A 19,096-nucleotide genomic window follows, 5' to 3' on the forward strand; every position below is an offset into this window, starting at 1 on the left:
ACCCACTCCTAACTCAAGCTCAATCCCACTAAAGCTCATAAACCCTCAACTCCAGTCCCTTCATCCACTTCTTCCCCAAAACTCACCTCCAACATCACCTCCCATCTTGTTATCCCCCAAACTGCAGACCCTCACCCTTTCCTGACCTCGGCCCAACTGTATATAAGCCACTGGTTGTGGTTGATTGGTACCGCCCTCAATACAGGGCAACATCTGTAGCATGAGGCCCATCCAACATCAATATATTAGCAAATCACACCTTGATCTGAATAATGCAGACACTAGGCATATTACACCTAATATGCATGTTCAACTTTCTTCCCACAAACATCAACATATACTCATTAGTTGTTTTGACTGCAATAAGCCCCTCTCCACTGGAGACAAGGGGGAAATATTCTAAACATAGTGGAATTGGTCTCATATAACCTTCCCATCTCAGATAAATCCACAAATAGAAAATAACTTAGATACCGAAGTGACTGATTTTCCTCAAACTGCATCCTCATACCTCTAGTGCGATGCAAGAGCCCAGCTATGGGAGATGATACTACAAAATGCACTGCAAAGGGAAAGTTGTTTGAAAGTAAAGACGACAACATACAGACTAAAGGGAATTTGTATTAGGAACACTTGGATTTTATCTAAAGCATGTGAGGCTGATCAATGAAGTCAAGGATCAACAAGGCATGCAATAAATCTTGTAGCTGTAACCAGCTGATACAAGGATTTCTCAATTAAATGAAAGAATCCCTGGAGATTCCACAAATCTCTCCCACAAAACAACAGCTTTGCTGATCAACTCTGTCAGTGTTCAATGACTCTTGTCTCACGTTTCCCTGAGGCTTTCAAAGCTTACAAAGAAACACTATAATGAGGGGGTGACTGCTTCATGCTCAGTCTCTGCAAGCTGACCAAAACTCAGAGGGGGAGGCTTAAGCAAAGGACTGTTGATGAATATTAAGGGGAGTCACACCTGCCCTTCTTATGCTCATAAAATAGGTCAAAGCAGTGCCAGTGAATCAAAGCTTCCTTTTTAGAATTCTTGCTTTAAAAAGACACAAACATAATATGCACTCCAAATTAGCAGTCAAATCAAATAGTGGACAAAATTGCTTAGTCATATTTATTGCTTTATTCATTTGAGGGAATGGTTACAGAAATCAGATCTCCTGTAGTTACTCTGTATGATGTGCAAAAATGTGGTTTGCAGAAATGCTTCAGTGCCAGGAAGTTGGAGTATGTTGAAAGTGGATGAGGAAGACGACCGGAAGAGCAACAGACAAAGCTACTATTAGTAAAGTTAAAGGACTGTAGATTGGATGAACCTGTATTTGATGTAAGATTTATTTTTAGACTTGATCCTAAAGTGCAGAAATGGCATTCAATATTGCAGCTTATGCTCAGCCAGATTGGTGGCAAGATGACTGCTGCCATCTATTTGTGGTATTCTACTTGTTAGCACAATTACGAAATTCTTCATGATATAGTATTCCTGAGGATTTATAAATTCAGCTGCTTTGCCACTGAAAAAAGTAATGCCTCCATTTGTTCCTGCCACTGTCTGTTTTAAATCATGTTGAACTGCATCTGTTACTTGGTAGCACTCAAAAGCTTACAGCAGTAAGTCCATTTTAGTGGATTTTATTAGCAATAATAGATACATTTCACAATTATACCATTCAGAATGCTGACAGTAACCAGGCACTAAAATCAGAACAAATGGCACATAATTGAATAAAATTACACATAGTGATGTACACCTTCATGCACATACAGTGAGCCCAAGATTAATACCTGCTCTTGTTCCCATGGCAATAGAATCACATGCAGAGGCTAGCAACGATCTTGAGGAGGGCGCTGCAAAAAAATTACTTTATCATTTCCAATTGGCAACAGTAGCGATTCCCCAACAACTGTTTGGATTGGTTTCAGTCCCTGCTGATTCGCTCTCTCGTCCTTACATAATTATGCAGCATTGTAAAATCAAGTTACTTAGTAGTTAATAGCATTTAAAAAAAAATTACTTTACACATTAAATTTACAGAAATGGGTATAATTTTGGCAGAATGGAGAACTTAAAATTGTAAACATAAATCAAACCAATGACAGCAATAGGAAATTGAGACCACAAACAACAATTCCTAACTACAAATGAAGTCTGTTTCCAAGTCTGGAACAAATAGCACAAAAAAAAGACTAATCTATCCAACAAACCTTCACCGTTCCAAACATGCTATCCAGTTCACCATGCACTGTGGGTGAAGAGTACAATATACTGTGTGTAACAACAGCTTACAGCTACAACTCACAAATAGCTAATTCTGGAATCACTTTCAGGCCAGAACAAGCTGGGCAGAACAGGTTGGGGCTGTTTTCCCTGCATCATCAGAAGCTGAGGGGTGATCTTATACAGATTTATAAAATTATGAGGGGCATGGATAGAGTAAAAAGACAAGGTCTTTTTCCCAGGGTGGGGGAGTCCAGAATGAGAGGGGAAAGATATAAAAGGGATCCAAGGAACAACTTTTTCATGCAAAAGGTGGTGCGTGAATGGAAGGAGTAGCCAGAGGATGTGGTAGAGGCTGGTACAATTACAACACTTAAAAGGCATCTCATTGGGTATGTGAATAGTAAGGATTTAGATGGATATGGGTCAGAGGCTGGCAAAGGGGACTAGATTAATTCAGGATAGCTGGTCAGCATAGATGAGTTGGACCGAAGGGTCTGTTTCTGTGCTATACAACTCTATGACTCTAAGTCGGGGCACCTAATGCCACTTGTATGTCCACTGAAAAATAGCAATTAAGCACTAGCCATGCCCATCCAATAGATTAACCTTAGAGGACAAACTTAGAGGAGCATTAAATTGGTTATCCTCTCTGCCAAACCTCAGACAGTGCTACCACAATCCTCTGGATGACAAAGTCTCTGAAACTGGAAGTAACTATGAGCAAGAAAGCTTGAGCGTGAACTTGAATTATACTACAAATTCAATCAAACACAAATTTCAGTAGCTGGAACACAAAACTGTGGGATGCTGGGATGGCGATGTCCCTGTGGCTAAATGGCAGGTGGCTAGTGGCTCTTTTACATTGGCATGCAATCAACCACATTTGACAGTTACACCTGCCAACCAAAACACTACATTACCATACAAAACAAGACTCCCCCACCCTAATCACCATTATTAAGTGGTCACAGATGTGGTAAATAACAAATCTTTCTACAGCTAAGTCATATTGAGGGGCCACGGTCTACAATGAAAAGTCTTGTAAAGCAGCAGCAATAAAGTACCCCAGTTTGCAGGGATCACTTTCATCTGATGACACTTTAGTCATTATGGCATTGTATTACCACTGAGCCATAACATCTCTGCAGTTGGGATCAACTTTCATTTCATATCTTGTATTCAATCGGGACTGGGATGGTCCACTGTCATTTCAACCGAGATCCTATTAGACACACTTAAATTCACTAGGGCCAGAAGTTTTTGATGTATAAAAATCTCCAAACCTCAACTCCATGTAATTTCTTTGCGATGGCCTGGTATGAAGTTTCAACTTGACTGCCAATTAAAAAATTCACAAAAACCTGCTCAGATCAATTCATTTTCTCTTCTCCTACTCCCCCAACCACAGATAATGACATCTGTCTCCCAGACAGTCACCACAAGATATCATCTCATCTGCAAGAGATGAACAGTAAATTTTCACAGAATTCATTCACACATACAAAAACAAGTGATTATTGAATCTAAGGCACAAAGTATTTATGTGGACTTTCATGCAGTTGCGCTTTAAAGCTTGATATTAGTAGGCAGCAGTGGAGATCTTGATCCCTGCAGAAGCAGCAGGTTCGTGGGGAGGCTCGGGCCCATCAATAGTCTGGTATGAAGTTCGATCTCGATTGCCGGTTAAATCTGGAAAACCTGTACAGAACAATTCAGAGAAATAATCATTGTCTCTTCTGCCAACCCCCCCGCCCCCCCCAAACCCCACAGATCACTGGCAGAAAAGAAAATGAAAATCCTCAAGTGAGGAACACATGAATCCTGAGATAGTCTTGGTTTCAGCTGCAAACTCAGTGAGCTGACAGAATGCTCCAGCACTAGTTTGTTAAAGCAACATTGGCAGATGCAGGAACTAAGGAATGATACTAAAGTCTCAATATTACCTATAAATTACCACCTAGAAATAGACCTTTTGGGCCAATTAATCTGAATTGACAGTAATTCAAACCTCATGCTCTTGTTCTGCTCCACTCTTTGCATTCTTATTGTCTTCAATCGATCTATTCCTAAATGTTGGCATGGCCTCTGTTTTGATTGTGTTCCATAACTTCAAATCTAAAAACTGTTTTTTTCCTATTACTCACCCCCACCACATTCACTGAAAACTGTTTTTGTCTGTCTTGTCCCATTAATATTTTGAACTTGTCAAATCAACAATTTGCAAATGACCCCAAGCTATCTCTCAGAAGTGTGATCAGGCAGTAATGGACACAGTGGAAGGAGATATCAGGAGATGACAAGTAAAACTTGTCAAATAGTGGATTTTAATTAGGCTTTTAAAGGTTTGGATGAAGATAGAAAAGTATATAATTCCAGCTTGTTTTTTCAGATATACAAACTGTCCCCTTAAAACTGTTGCCCCCTACTCCCCTCACCTTTTTCTCCCAAAGCAACTGTGGGAAGTTCATGTTGCTCTGTCATGAAGATTTAAATCAACTCTGAAGCAAACTCTATTTCTGTACCTGTCTGTCTCTCCTCCAATTTCCCGCTGGTGTGGAAAGGAGTGATTTGCACAATGTATCAGAGTAAAGGAAGCAGAACTCCTTGAGGTTTGATTAACTGGATGACATTAAAGACAGTGTAAGGGAGGGACATGAAAAGGACTTAAACTCCAAGGTGAAAATGCGTCATGACAACAGGGATCAGTATCAACAGATGACGATGAACTTAAATTTATGAAAAGTAGAGGATGTGGAACTAGCTGAAGGACCTTTAAAAGAAGCAGTTTTGGAGGTTGCAAAGGCAAGATTCAAGGTGTCAGCAAAAGGGGCCAGATAGGGTGAAAATTATATCTGCTCCTTTATAAGGAGTAGACATGGGCACAGACACTCAAGCAAGATGAGGAGATTACCATCAATCTGATTCAACCTAAACAATGACCAAACGTAATGATTTGGAAGTGAAGGAGTGAAGTTTGGGGCATAGTCTAGAAACAGAGACATCAGTTTTCCCATAGTATAACTAGCTGAAATTGAGATTCATTAATTACTTTTAAACTACTTGCCTAATATCCAATAAAAAGGCAATAGAGAGATTGAGAGTACAGCTGATTGTCAAAGAGCATTTTGGAAGCCCAATCACATCTTTGGATAACAGTATGAAGATAAATGGTAGAGTGGAGTAACTCAAGGACAATTTTAGGGGTCAAGGCATGGTTTCTCAGAAGTGAGGGGTTAATGTTGTTTTCTTCTTTGATGTAAGTGATGACTAAAGTTTTGGAAAGAGTTGAGGTTGTACCTGAAGAGAGAAATTAGAAATGCTGACTAATTTCTAAGTCAGCTAACATGGGGGCCTGAGGACGAAGTTTGTGGTCAGGGATTTACTGGAAATGTTTTGAGGAAGGAGAAGGTAGATGTCATGGAAAAGGTGAGGTTATGGAGAAGGTATAGCAGCAAGATTGTGGGTAATTCAAGATGGAGAACAGGAAAAATTTCTGGCTGTAAGAGCTGCTCCTTTTTTTTTTTTGAGGTACCTTAGGTGTTGGAGGTGATTTCCTTGCATTCCAGGAGAAGCATTTATGGTTTTAAATGCTATTGCATTTTTTTGGAACTTTTGGGAAAAAAAAACAAACAACAGCAGTTTTAAAAGGGAGAAGAGCAGACAAAGGAAGCACATGGTGAGGACAGTGCAGGAGAGAACGAGCGCAAGAACCTGAACAGTTACTGCCTTTGCTGTTTTGAATTTGTGTATCACTGGACATCGGAGTGCATCTGGGAAAATCAACAAACAGTGACATTCACAACTAATCTTAGAGGAGCTGTTGGGCGAAGTTCACAGCACAGAATCAGATAAGTTAATTATATTTTTAAGTCTGTCCAAGAGAAAGGCTGTATTAGTGAGTACAGTGGGTTCTTTCTTGATTATATGTTTTTGGATGTAAGTCTCTTGATGAAACTTAAAATATAAGCCATAGCTATTAATTCAACCTGGGGCAGTATTTGTAGAGGAATAAGACAGTGTTATTTTCTGGGTCTGTAGATTGTGAAGGAGCAAAAATGGCCTTTGCAGTGATATGTACTTCTTGTCAGATGTGGGAGTTTAAAGAGTTTAGGGTTACTGCGGATTATATCTGCCATAAATGCTGTTGGATGCGAATTTTATCAGATAGAGTGGATCGATTGGAGAGACATATAGAAGCGATAAGGAATTTGCAACAGCAACATTGTGATGGATGGCAGTTATAGGAAGGGGGGAAAGTCTCCAATACAGTCACAGATGGGTTAACTCCAGGAAGGGTAAGAGAGGTAGGCAGCTAGTGCAGGAGTCTTTTGTGGATATACCCATTTCAAACAGGTATGCTGTTTTGAAAAATGTAGGGAGTGATGGATTCTCAGGGGAACGTAGCATGAACAGCCAAGTTTCTGGTATTGAGACTGGCTCTAATGCAATGAGGGGGACGTCGGCTTCCAAGAGATTAATTGTGTTAGGGGATTCTGTAGTCCGAGGTACAGACAGACGTTTCTGTGGCCAGCAAAGAAAAAGCAGAATAATGTGTTGTTTCCCTGGCACCAGGATCAAAGATGTCTCAGAGGGTGCAGAATGTTCTCATGGGGGAAAGAGGGGCCTGCAGGAGGTCATTGTCCACAATGGAACCAACGACATAGGAAGGGAAAAGGTTGAGATTCTGAAGGGAGATTTAGAGAGTTAGGCAGAAATTCAAAAAGGAGGTCCTCAAGGGTAGTGATATCTGGATTACTCCCAGTGCTACGAGCTAGTGAGGGCAGGAATAGGAGGATAGAGCAGAAGAATGCATGGCTGAGGAGCTGGTGTATGGGAGAAGGATTCACCTTTTTGGATCATTGGAATCTCTTTTGGGATAGATGTGACCTGTACAAGAAGGACGGATTGCACTTAAATTGGAAAGTGACTAATATACTGGCAGAGAGATTTGCTAGAACTGCTCAGGAGGATTTAAACTAGGAAGGTGGGGGGACCCAGGGAGATAGTGAGGAAAGAGATCGATCTGAGACGGGTACAACTGAGAACAGAGGGGAAAGATATAATTGAGACCTAAGGGGCAACTTTTTCACGCAGAGGGTGGTAGGTGTATGGAATGAGCTGCCAGAGGAAGTGGTGGAGGCTGGTACAATTGCAACATTTTAAAGAGGTATTTGGATGGGTGTATGAATAGGAAGGGTTTGGAGGGATATGGGCTGGGAGCTGGCAGGTGGGACTAGATTGGGTTGGAATATCTGGTTGGCATGGACAGGTTGGACTGAAGGGTCTGTTTCCATGCTGTACATCTATGATTAGGAGGAGAGAAAGATGGATACAGAAATAGAGGTGGCTTCAGAGTTGATTGAAACCTTTAGTGAGAGAACAACATGAACTTCCCACAGTTTGGAGTGAGGGGAGTGAGGGGAGTGAGGGGAGTGAGGGGGAGTGAGGGGGAGTGAGGGGGAGTGAGGGGGAGTGAGGGGAGTGAGGATGAGTGAGGATGAGTGAGGGGAGTGAGGGGAGTGAGGGGAGTGAGGGGAGTGAGGGGAGTGAGGATTAGAGAGAGCAGTTTGTATATCTTACAAAAACAAGCTGGAGAACATTTTTAAAAATAAAGTAAATATTACTTTACCAGTGAGTACCTCCTATACCTACTGACATAGAATTCCATCAGCCATTGCTTTGCCCATTCCACCATCATATCAATATCCCTTTATGGTTTCCTTTGGTCCTCAGAATTAGTTACTTTGCAATTGATTTTACCATCAGCAGATTGCAACCTCCCTTATACAGAGACCTCTAGACTAATTTTAGTGTTTGAGTCAACGTCAGCACACTCAGCATAGCAAGACCACCCTTGTAAATTTCTTACCCATTTTTAAGTTTCTCATAAGGCTTTCTCAGAGGCCCTATGAAAAGCACAAACATACCACAAATCTTTGTTTAACTGTCCATGGTATAACAAAAAAAAATCATTTCAATGAGATTACGAATATCAAACAAATAAATAAATATTATACAAAATGAAAATTAAACTTTCTAATAATCTGGACCTTCACAAAGAATAAATGAACAGCAGCAACATTTCAGCAGCTCAGGAGGAATGATATTAATGTTGGCAGATCACCAAAGTAGGACTGAGGGTTTACAGCAGAGGGAGGAAGAGTATACACGCACTCAGGAGAGACTGGGATGGATAGTTCAGTAGGAGTGGCCGTAGTGAGCACCAGATTCAACGCTATCACACGTAAACCTGCTGTCAATGGAGCTGTCCAAGTCTGGGATGGAGAGACCAGAGAGAAGGAGAAAGGAGAAAGAAAAAGACAAACATAAGCTTTTAAAACAACACCTTCTGGAGGCAGTGAAGCAGGTAACTGAACAAACAGAACAGGTACAACATGAAAAAGGAATATACAGTATAATTAGCACAAAGTGTCACCCCATCCCTTGCATATGATACATTCACAACAATTCATTCTTCTGAAGTACTGCACTACAGTCTCAATCCTCTCAAGGGTTGGAATTGGAAACATACGAAACCTAAATTTACCAAACCATAAACCCATGAAACGTTTAAATTTTATTTGTTTTTCTTTTCCTTCATTGCAGTTTTCACCATTTTAAAAGGTGTATCTTTAGAACTAACAATGGCTTCACTACAAACTATTCACTACTGTCCTGAAGGCTCAATGAGTTTATTCAGTGAGCAGCCAAGCCTATGGCATAGGAACATCGCTGTCCTGTGCTGAGTGAACCACTCTGAGCCAGCCCCTAAACGTCATTCAGCAATTCCTAAACAGTCATGAATGTGTACTTTGTGTAAGGACATGAACAGACAGCCAGCCAGCCAGCCAATATTTGAATACCTCCAACCTCAGGCTGTCTGCAAATGCCCTATTTCACTACTTACAATGAGAACCTGCCCTATACCTCCAAGATTCAGTACTCTTAATGCAGCTTCTCATTCAATCTCCAGTCCAGTGTGTGTCAATGGTCACTGAATTAGCAGAAAAGTCCCTTTATTTTAGTGATTGCAAACAGGAGTGGTGTGAGAGAAAACAAAAAGCAAATTGATGCCTCTCATTGTGCAGATTGCTTTAGCACCAAACTTTCTACTTCTCCCACCATACCCAGCCCCCACTACATCACTTGGTGTTGATGATATGTTTGGCTGACCTAGGCTCTTACCAAAGTTTAGGTTATAATCGCCCCCTCGTTGCTTGTACATCTGATACACAAAAACACAAGAAACCGGTTTCAAAAGGAGACTTAAAATTGCCATGCCAACACTGAAGCGGAACTGGTCTCTTAATGCAATGTTGGGCTGTCTACCAGCTAGAAGATCATAGCTGATTGCAATGTCGATGATGTCCATGAGAATTGTTATCAATATGCCAACCAGAAACTAAAAAAAGAAAGACAGACAGAATTAGAGAACAGAAAGAAATTCATCATTGTATCTAATACCCACATTTACTATTCTAGCTCTAAACACCATTCCCCAGCTCGTAGGCAATGGCAATCAATAACCTTTGACCCAGATACTCACATCATAGACTTTCAGTAAGACCCGGAAGTGCAAGATCATTCCAGGTCATAGAGATGTACAGCATAGAAACAGACCCTTCGGTCTAGCCTGTTCATGCTGACCAGATATCCCAATCCAATCTAGTCTCACCTGCCAGCACCTGGCCCATATCCCTCCAAACCCTTCCTATTCATATACCCATCCAAATGCCTCTTAAATGTTGCAATTGTACCAGCCTCCACCACTTCCTCTGGCAGCTCATTCCATACATGCACCACCCTGTGTGAGAAAAAGTTGCCCCTTAGGTCTCTTTTATATCTTGCCCCTCTCACCCTAAACCTATGCCCTCTAGTTCTGGATTCCTCGACCCCAGGGAAAAGCCTTTGTCTATTTATCCTATCCATGCCCCTCATAATTTTGTAAACCTCTAAGGTCACCCCTCAGCCTCCGATGCTCCAGGGAAAACAATCCCAGCCTGTTTAGCCTCTCCCAAAAACTCAATTCCTCCAACCCTGGCAACATCCTTGTACATCTTTTCGGAACTGATGAAAGAAAGTGATGAATCCAGCATAAGGCAGGGATAAAGCTTTCAGCTTACTTAATATGTAAGCATGTTCATGCTAGGACATATTTCTAGTCAGCTAACCCAGCTGAGAATGACCTCATAATAAAAAGGGTGAAGAATGTTTTAAACTTCATAACTCTTAACTGAAGCAGTCTAGTACTTGGAAACGTCATGCAAGCTGACACATGCACCCAATCTCAATATGGGTAAGCACAGCCTTGGTACTTATCCAATGCTGAAATGCTCCATTTTATGCCCAGGTGACACCATCATAATTGGGAAATACAAGATTGTGATTTATCTTCAGAGGGATAGAATGTAGTTGATGTAATTAACATACAAACAGATTGTATAGCCACTAAGACTAACATTTTTTATCTACAGGCTGGCAACTACATCGGAGGGAACAGCTAATCAATTTGATATCAACCAATTTATCCTGACCCGGTTTTCCTCATTTAAAAAAATCCTACATCTGCTTCGCTGAATTAAACACTTCTCAATAATTACAACTTCACACAACTACAGCAAAAATCTTGCAAATTAGTCATCCAACATGTTATGGGACAGAGTGTAAATTCCCCGTAAGATTACATGTGAAGTGACTCAAACCAGAAGGATTCCAGGTTTTTCTTTAAAATTTGGTTTGTGGGTGTCAACAGTAAGGTCACCATTTATTGCATAACCATGGTTGTCCTGAGAAGGTAGTGTGAACTGCCTTCTTCATGGCCGTCTGATCAGTTTGTGATACAATGTAGTAACTAGATCCCATTCAGTCTGCATTGAGGTGACTGATCTTAGAAAAGAGGAGAACTATAAATATGCTGAATCAAGAAGTTAGTACAGAAAGAATCAGTTCCCACCCCTATGACCACACAGAAGTTGTAGCTGTAAATGCAATGAGCATCAACTGAAACAGTCATTGTTCAGATTCATATGAAAATGGTTATTTGGGTGGCCAGTGTCAGTGAGCTGTGTTCCAGCAAAATGCACTGCTTTCACAAATGTAGGGGTGTGGGAAAACATGAACTGGAAACTGCTGCTACACCAGGAAAAGCATTATGCTAGTGTTGAACTGGAAGTACTCACCATGACAATAGCGTCAACAGAGTCTCTCTGAGCAATGGCCCAAATCCCTATGGCCAGTACAGCATAATTACTCCAGAGGTAACCTTGTGGGAGCCAGGGATACAAGTGGCCCCTATCAAACAAAAACCATTACAAAGCTGCTCAGTTTTGGAACTCAGTCACAGTTTCTTTGAATGTATAATAATTCCAACTACTTGAGACGGTACAATTGTACAAGTATGTATTTAATCATAAAATCTCTGTTAGAAAGCAAGTGGCTATAACTTCATGATCGACCACAATCTTGATGGGCTTTGAAACTTCACCACTGGCAACGTTCTGCTGAGCTTTTAAAAATGTTTGATATTACATTATTGATTTTGCTTAAGCAACATAACATTTTCTCTTGCCACTTCCCCTCTGGTCTCCACTTCTGGGCAATGTTCCAAGATATGCTAAAGCTCTGCTTATTTCAGAGGTCCCTACTTTGTTCAAAATCGCAAACTAATTTCCTAACTCTACCATAAAAATTCCTCTCCCTTCCCCCAAAAATCACTCCGTATCATTTTCATGCGAAACACTCAGCTCGCTGCCGCTTTTTAGCAGAAACAGGAGAAAGATAGGCGCAAGACCAGCTTAGAATTACTCAATCACTTCCCTCCTCAAAAGACAATGGGTATTTAAGCAGCAGAAATCTCAGCTGACTTTCAACCCTGACACTAAGGGCTCTGCATTTAATCACACAGTAACCGGTCTCTACAGAAATTGATATATCAACTTCAGTTCTGAGTGACAGCAACCAACAACTAAAAGTTACAATACTTAATTTGTGGTCTTCCCAACACCTAACTCATTACTCACACCCAGAATTCCACATTCTAGCCAGCAACTATGGTTCATTATACCAAATAAAATGATTGATGATCATTCCAATTGTAGTTACAAGAAATTCATTAGAGAATCTATTCTCTGCCTTTATAAAATTCAAGTTGCAAATAACTCCACAGAGGCTGGTATTTTGTCACCAAATCACCTTTTATTTACACAGGTATAGTACTGGACACTGGTCCAGCTGGATACAGGCAATTTAGCATGGCCAATTCACCTAACCTGCACATCTTTGGACTGTGGGAGGAAACCCACGCAGACACGGGGAGAATGTGCAAACTCCACATAGACAGTTGCCCCAGGTGGGAATTGAACCTGGGTCCCAGTGAGGCAGCAGTGCTAACCACTGAGCCACCGTGCAAAGCAAGCGTTTATTTTGATTGGTTTGGATTTGGACATTGCTAACCAAGTTAACTGTTCCAATCCAGATGTTGGTGGACTCCAGGCTGTGCTCCCTCCTGGATATTGGCCTCTGGGTTCTCCTTCTCAATTCAGGCCCAGTGGGACTCTTTTACTGTCTTCAGTCCTCACACCAGCAGTAGCTGCAATGGCTTGCTGGCAGATGCTGAAAAACAATGTTAACTATTTGCATGAGGCTTGGCTTTGTTTTGGGATTTTGCTGTGGGCTGACCTAGAGTCCCTCTGTTCAGGGCATGTCCTGAGTGAGGTTATGCAATTGCCTTAACTCAAGTGGGGTCTCCCAAGCTCCGTCAGCCTGGCAAGGGTGTCCATATCCATTGGCATACCCTATAACGCATATACTGCATTTGCCACATTTGCTAATAAGAAAGCCAGTTATAGTGTCCGTTTGGGCTTCACCTACTAGGCATTTTTGCATGGTTACATCATTAACCTCACATACCAAATGGTTTCTCAGTATCTCGTTAAGGGTTAAACCAAACTCACACTCCTCTGCCAGTCATAACTGCGTCAAAACTCCCAATACGGATTCCGCTGGTTCTCAAATTCTTTAAAACTGAGTGTCACAGACTTAGTGGTGGTTTGAGGTCATAATATTCCTTAATTAAATCTATCAACTCTTGAAAGGTTTTAGTATCTGGTGCCTCAGGGAAAGTTAGGCTCTTAATAACTGAAAAAGCTGTGGGTCCAAAAGCTGTCAGGAGAACGACTTTTCATCTGCCAAAAATAATAAAATACATTCTCTCCACACTGGATCCAGTCTTTGATGGCAGGATCGAATGAGTCAAGCTTCCCAAATAATGGCATGATGCCAGAAATGCTTACCTCAACTCAAAGGTGTGTTGCAAGTGAATTCCTTCAGGAACATATCTTTCTTTCCTGTCGCCAATGAATTAACTCATCAGCAACTCACCCTTTATTTACATACATATGCATAGCACTGGACACTAGTCTGCTTCCTTAGAGCCTGCCCTCATTGAGCAGAACCTCTGACACACCTGTTTCCATCTGTCAGCCAGAATTCCCCAATTGGACCAGGCTAACTGTCCCAGTCAGACATCTCATTCTACAAGATCCACCTGGCTGACCTTATTACAGTGACTACCAAACCCACATCGACAAACTTAATATCTCAACACCAACATCTCCCTCATTCAGTTCCCATAATTCACCTGAGACTATTGAAGGTTAGGGGTGCTAAAAGCGTGGCCCTGACTACATCAACAGCCACCTTACCCTGGCCACTGATTGATATGCCCTGTACCAATGCTGCTCATTAAATTAGCAACAATTTAATGTGTGCCCCATGTTTTTATACCTCAGTATTTCATTCTTATAACTTACTCTAACCTGACCACAACAGTAGCAACTAAATAGTACAAAAGCTTGCTGGTCTTTCAGTGACCAGAAGTGCCTCGACCAAATATTGCATACTGGCATATTTCAAGGTCCATGACTACATACTAAGGGACGCACCAAACATTGGAGGTAGAAACCACAAAGGTGCAGTGGGGAAAGGGCACTGAAGGCCTGTAGTAGACTGATAATTTATAAACCTCCTCCAGTTGTATGACTGCAACATTACGATGTGCATTCATAGATTATATACTGCATTTACTTGGAGGCACCCAAGTCTACTTGTTCATTGGAGAAATCGTTAACTACTACATTTTCCACAATATCCAATTTGAAACACTTTAGAATGTACTTTTAGATTTCTATTCATTAAGTATATTTTTGCAAAAACATACAAGGATAGATTAACAATCACAAGCCTCCAGGAAAAGTTTATTCAATTTTTATTACTTGGTCACATTGATTTGCATTTGAGATCAGAAGTTATTTCAACATAACACCAACCTCCCCCTTTTCCAACTCACCCACCAAAACTCAAATTCACCAGCAACCTCTGAACAGCGTAAACTCAGGTAATAATCTGGTTCTCGATTATTATGCTGGCTTGCTGCCTTTTCAAGTTTCAAGAACATGTCAAAGCCTGGGAAACAAGAAAAATTAGTGCAGATCCTTACCCAACAGAAGCCAGAGAATCTGCCCAATGAAAAAGGAGGGTGGTGAGGATTAAAGTTAAGTTCTGGCACTAATTACATTAACAGGCTGTGATATTTTACATATCCATTAGGCCCTGCTTTATTTTAGTGATAACCTTGTCCAGAGTCTCAAATCACTATAAGAAATATTACAGCACTGGGAATGAGGTTGGGTTATTTGGCTCTTAATTATTTTCTCCCATTTCCAACTCTTGCCAGTCATGATGGGAAAAATTAAATAAAGGCAAACAATCATTTTACTTTGTGAAATACAAATTCAATTTAAATCATTCTTCACAACAAGATTGATATTAAGTTCAGCAAACGTGACTCTTCCAAAGAGGAGGCTGGGACAAACTAGAACATTATAGGTTATTTACATAGAATTCAGATGTTTTGAGAGTCCTACAATTGGTATTAGGGAAAGATAACACTGCAATTTGGAAACAAAGAATTAACCAGTGCCCAAACAACAGACAGACAGTACTGAGTTCATATTAGGCCAGACTGAAAGAACTTGAAGAAATCAAAAGGATTAATAAAGGAAATGCAGTGGTTATCAATCTTCAAAATCACTTAATATACCATGACAGAGATGAGGGATTAAGTTAAGGAGAAAGTGGAAGGAGTGAAAGGACAGGTAAACTGGGAATAGAGAATAGTATTGCCCATGTATCTAGATTTAGATTGTCCTTGTTTACTGTACCTCAAAATGTGGACTTGAAGAGGCAGTACCTGAAGTTTTCTGATTCAACTAAAATCAAGAAAGAAGGTGGGAAAGCTGATGGATTGTGAAAACGAGATCAGCACATAGAGCAGTGGAAACACGGAAAGGAAACATGCATTAAATAGCAAAGTCTTCTGGGGAATAAAGGATGATTGGAGTATCATGTACAACTTTGGGAACTTAATTTAAGAAAGAATATAAAAAAAAGAAGTCTATAGGAAGGATGTTGTGTAACATGAAATGGTTCAAAGGAAATTTACAAGGATGTTGCCAGGGTTGGAGAATTTGAACTATACAGAGAGGTTGAATAGGCTGGGGCTGTTTGCCCTGGAGCATCGGAGGCTGAAGGGCGACCTTATAGAGGTTTATAAAATCATGGAGGGGCACGGATAGGATAAATAGACAAAGTCTTTTCTCTGGGGTGGGAAAGTCCAGAACTAGAGGGCATAGGTTTAGGGAAAGAGGGGAAAGATATAAAAGAGACCTAAGGGGCAACTTTTTCATGCAGAGGGTGGTGAGTGTATGGAATGAACTGCCAAAACAAGTGGTGGAGGCTGGTACAACTGCAACATTTAAGAGGCATCTGGATGGGTATATGAATAGGAAAGGTTTGTAGGATATGGGCCAGGTGCTCGCAAATGGGACTAGATTAGATTGGGATATCTGGTCGGCATGGATGAGTTGGACCGAAGGGTCTGTTTCTGTACCGTACACCTCTATGACTGTCAAATTAGTGTAACTGTGACAGAGCAAATAAGCAGGATAGCCTTCACAGCAATTTATAACAAGCAGACGTGGATTTAAGATACTTTAGTTTATTAATAGAACAATTAAAACGGGAGAGTAGAAACTAGATGTTTGTATAGAAGGAATACAAATGAATTTTGAAACAGATTCCATAAAACTTTGAAAAAGGGAATAAAAAACATCTTTGAGGATGAAAAATATTGGAGCATTTGAGTATGAGCAGAAAGTGGGGTCAAATTATGACATGTGCTAGATAAGGTATTTCTGGGCTGCAATGTTCTTATGATTTTCTGCTTCCACTCCCCCTGTAGAAATGCATAAACTATTTTCTGCTTCATCCAGTCTGTCCCAATATCACAGGAACTTGTGAAATTTCAACAGCATTACAAAATAGGAGATTAGGCGAAGGCAGCTAATGGGTTAGCATTTTGTTTGCACTCTCTCCTCTCGTACCCACTTTTTAAAAATGTTGAAGTACCTTCTAGATGTGACAGCAAAATATTTTTATAAATTGAGCTGAAGTGCCAAATGATTTAGATACAGAAGCAAACAGCTCCAGCTAGCCTGGAATGTCCCAGAATCCTCTGACGTTCATAACATTATTCCATTCAAAAACACAATTCACATCACCACTATAAACTCTAATTTTGTTGTTTCAAATTTACTACTAAAAAACCAGAGACACAATAAAATGAACATTCAGTCTTAACCAGCTTCTGCTTTGAGAACTGAGACAATAGATCATAGCTCAGCTAGTACAATTAATTTGGTTTTGTGCCCCAGGTAAGGGAAGTTGGCAGGACAGAATATATTAAAATGAAAAACTTGTATTAATTAGGTGTGATTTGCTTAGGCAAATGGCCTCATCACTGCATTTGCAAAATGGAGTTTTGTGTATAAAGTGTTTAAATTACCCAAAGTACTACATTTGAAAGATAAAAAAGTGGAATTTACATTCCTGCAAACAAACTGTAGTCAGCCTGAAGCTAAGCTTCCTCTCCAAAATTTACTCATAGTATTTTCAATACCTGCTCCTCCTTTAAAACATGTTACCAAAAGTAGTCACTTCCAAAATCAACTGTTCCAATACTCTCCTGACCAGTCTCCCATCCTTATAAATTGCAGCTTACTCAAAACTCATGCCCCCATCAGGTTTCAATTTGCTCCTAACACTCCTGTCCACAGTAAACTACATTAGATTCCAAGCCACCAATAAAAATTCTCATTATCATGTTTCATCTCACCACTTTCCACCTTTCTTCTGTCCCTACAATTTCCACCCGTTCCTTCCAAACACTTGTTTCACAATACTAGCCATTCATGCATTCTCCTTCACATCCGACCCCATTGTTATACTTTGGTCATCCAATTACTGAAGCAAGAGTCACTCTTCTGCAACTTTTCATCTGCATTTTATTGTTCAGTACAAACTCCAGTAAGCTCTGTTCCCTTCTTATTCAGCTCCCTTATGTGCTCCAATGACTATTAGCTGTTGGCTTATCTCTGGAACATTTTCTGGACCATAATTTACATATTGTCACCCTCTGTCAATGACTGACTTTTGTTCTTCTGAGTTTTGTGCTCTAGAATTTTTACTGCCCCTTCAAGATCTTAAACTTTGGCCAATGCTTTAGTCTGTATTTTCCTTTGGAAGTAAATTGCCATTGAGACAATTAATTCTCGAGCACAACACAATTTTTTTTCTACAATAAAAAGGGCTAAGAAAAAAATCAATTTGTTTTCACCCACACGGTCGGGAATACAAATTCAATTAACAGATGCATGTTAGTTAATCCATCACTCACCAGGTTGTCAGGAGCCAGTGCACAACGATGATCATCTGTTGGAACATGAACCCAGGTCAATCCAAATAATTAAACAAACACTACAATTCTAGAGACAGACTGGACTAGGTTCTATCAATCTCCAAAAACATCATTCCTAGACAATCATAGAACAGCCAACATTTCCGTCTGAAACAGACTCAAATTTTCTGTCATTTGACGAAACCACCCCCGAGAGCCCGTCAAAAAGATGTCAGGCTGCAGCTCACAAGAAGTGAAGGAGGCAGTGGCTGGGGGAAAGACTGGCGGAAGGGAAAGGGGCAGTGAGAGAAGGGAAAGAGGAGACAAAATTTATGCTCAGCCCCGCACGAGACCAATAATTTAAACTTCGGGCTTCTCCTGAAGCTAGACGGTTTCTTTAAGATCCCGATCGACAACCATGTTCTTAGCGGGTAGTTCGAATTCTTGAAGCTCCCCCTTTCATTCTACAAACTTTACCTTCAGACTGACCACCGGTAGCGCCATGGCAGAAACTTGACGAAGTAATAAACTTCAAGGCGAATCATGTGACCTGGTATCATGTGATTCGGACCCACGTGTCCCGGGCTGATGAAGAAACCCGCAGGGTGAAGATGTTGTTCTATTCCATTCCGTCCCTCCAACACGTCTCTCTTTCTTGCCCAAACCGCACAATCGAAGCAGATGGCAAATCCGATCACTGCGGAACTGACCATTGACCCACTGATATTTAGGACGGGTGAGGATCAGCTACTTAGTGTCATGAGATTATCTTAATATTAATAACGCACATACTTGACAGTCAGTCGACCTCTGATCCGGTAATCTTTTATTTCTACAAATGAAAGAGTCCCAGAATCGTCATTACCCACAGAACGAAAAAAAATTGATTTTGCATTAGCTAAAATAACTTCAAATCGACATACATCGATGCTGCCAACTTCTGCTTCAGCATTTGTTATTTAGGATGTGGTAACACTGCTGGCTGGGGAGAGAAAGGAAAAATGACTATATGTCAATGCTGATTGGAATGCAATGGCTGTAATGTTCTACTGTTTGCTGTGGTTTCTGGC

General features: G+C 40.7%; 1 protein-coding gene across 1 annotated transcript; it reads right to left on the reverse strand.

The window, feature by feature from the left end:
- Positions 1-1,628: 1,628 nt before the first annotated feature.
- Positions 1,629-18,590, reverse strand: agtrap (angiotensin II receptor-associated protein). Its single transcript, XM_072586445.1, has 5 exons — positions 18,504-18,590; positions 18,027-18,061; positions 11,413-11,524; positions 9,419-9,635; positions 1,629-3,931 (listed from the first exon to the last, which is right to left on the reverse strand). Exons 1-5 carry the CDS (start codon positions 18,528-18,530, stop codon positions 3,813-3,815), a joined length of 510 nt encoding a protein of 169 aa, XP_072442546.1. The 5' UTR covers positions 18,531-18,590; the 3' UTR covers positions 1,629-3,812.
- Between the last annotated feature and the right edge of the window lie 506 nt (positions 18,591-19,096).

Source organism: Chiloscyllium punctatum, chromosome 16, assembly GCF_047496795.1.
Source record: "Chiloscyllium punctatum isolate Juve2018m chromosome 16, sChiPun1.3, whole genome shotgun sequence".
NCBI classification, from domain to species: Eukaryota; Metazoa; Chordata; class Chondrichthyes; order Orectolobiformes; family Hemiscylliidae; genus Chiloscyllium; species Chiloscyllium punctatum.

Excerpts from the sequence above, each read along its gene's own strand:
- agtrap (XM_072586445.1), bottom strand. The coding sequence starts at position 18,530 with ATGGCGCTACCGGTGGTCAGTCTGAAG. Across the intron at positions 11,525-18,026 it reads CACTGGCTCCTGACAACCTG|GGGCCACTTGTATCCCTGGC; the intron begins GTGAGTGATGGA and ends TTTGTTTGATAG. Across the intron at positions 3,932-9,418 it reads CGATTATAACCTAAACTTTG|GTTTTCCAGATTTAACCGGC; the intron begins GTAAGAGCCTAG and ends TGTTCTGTACAG.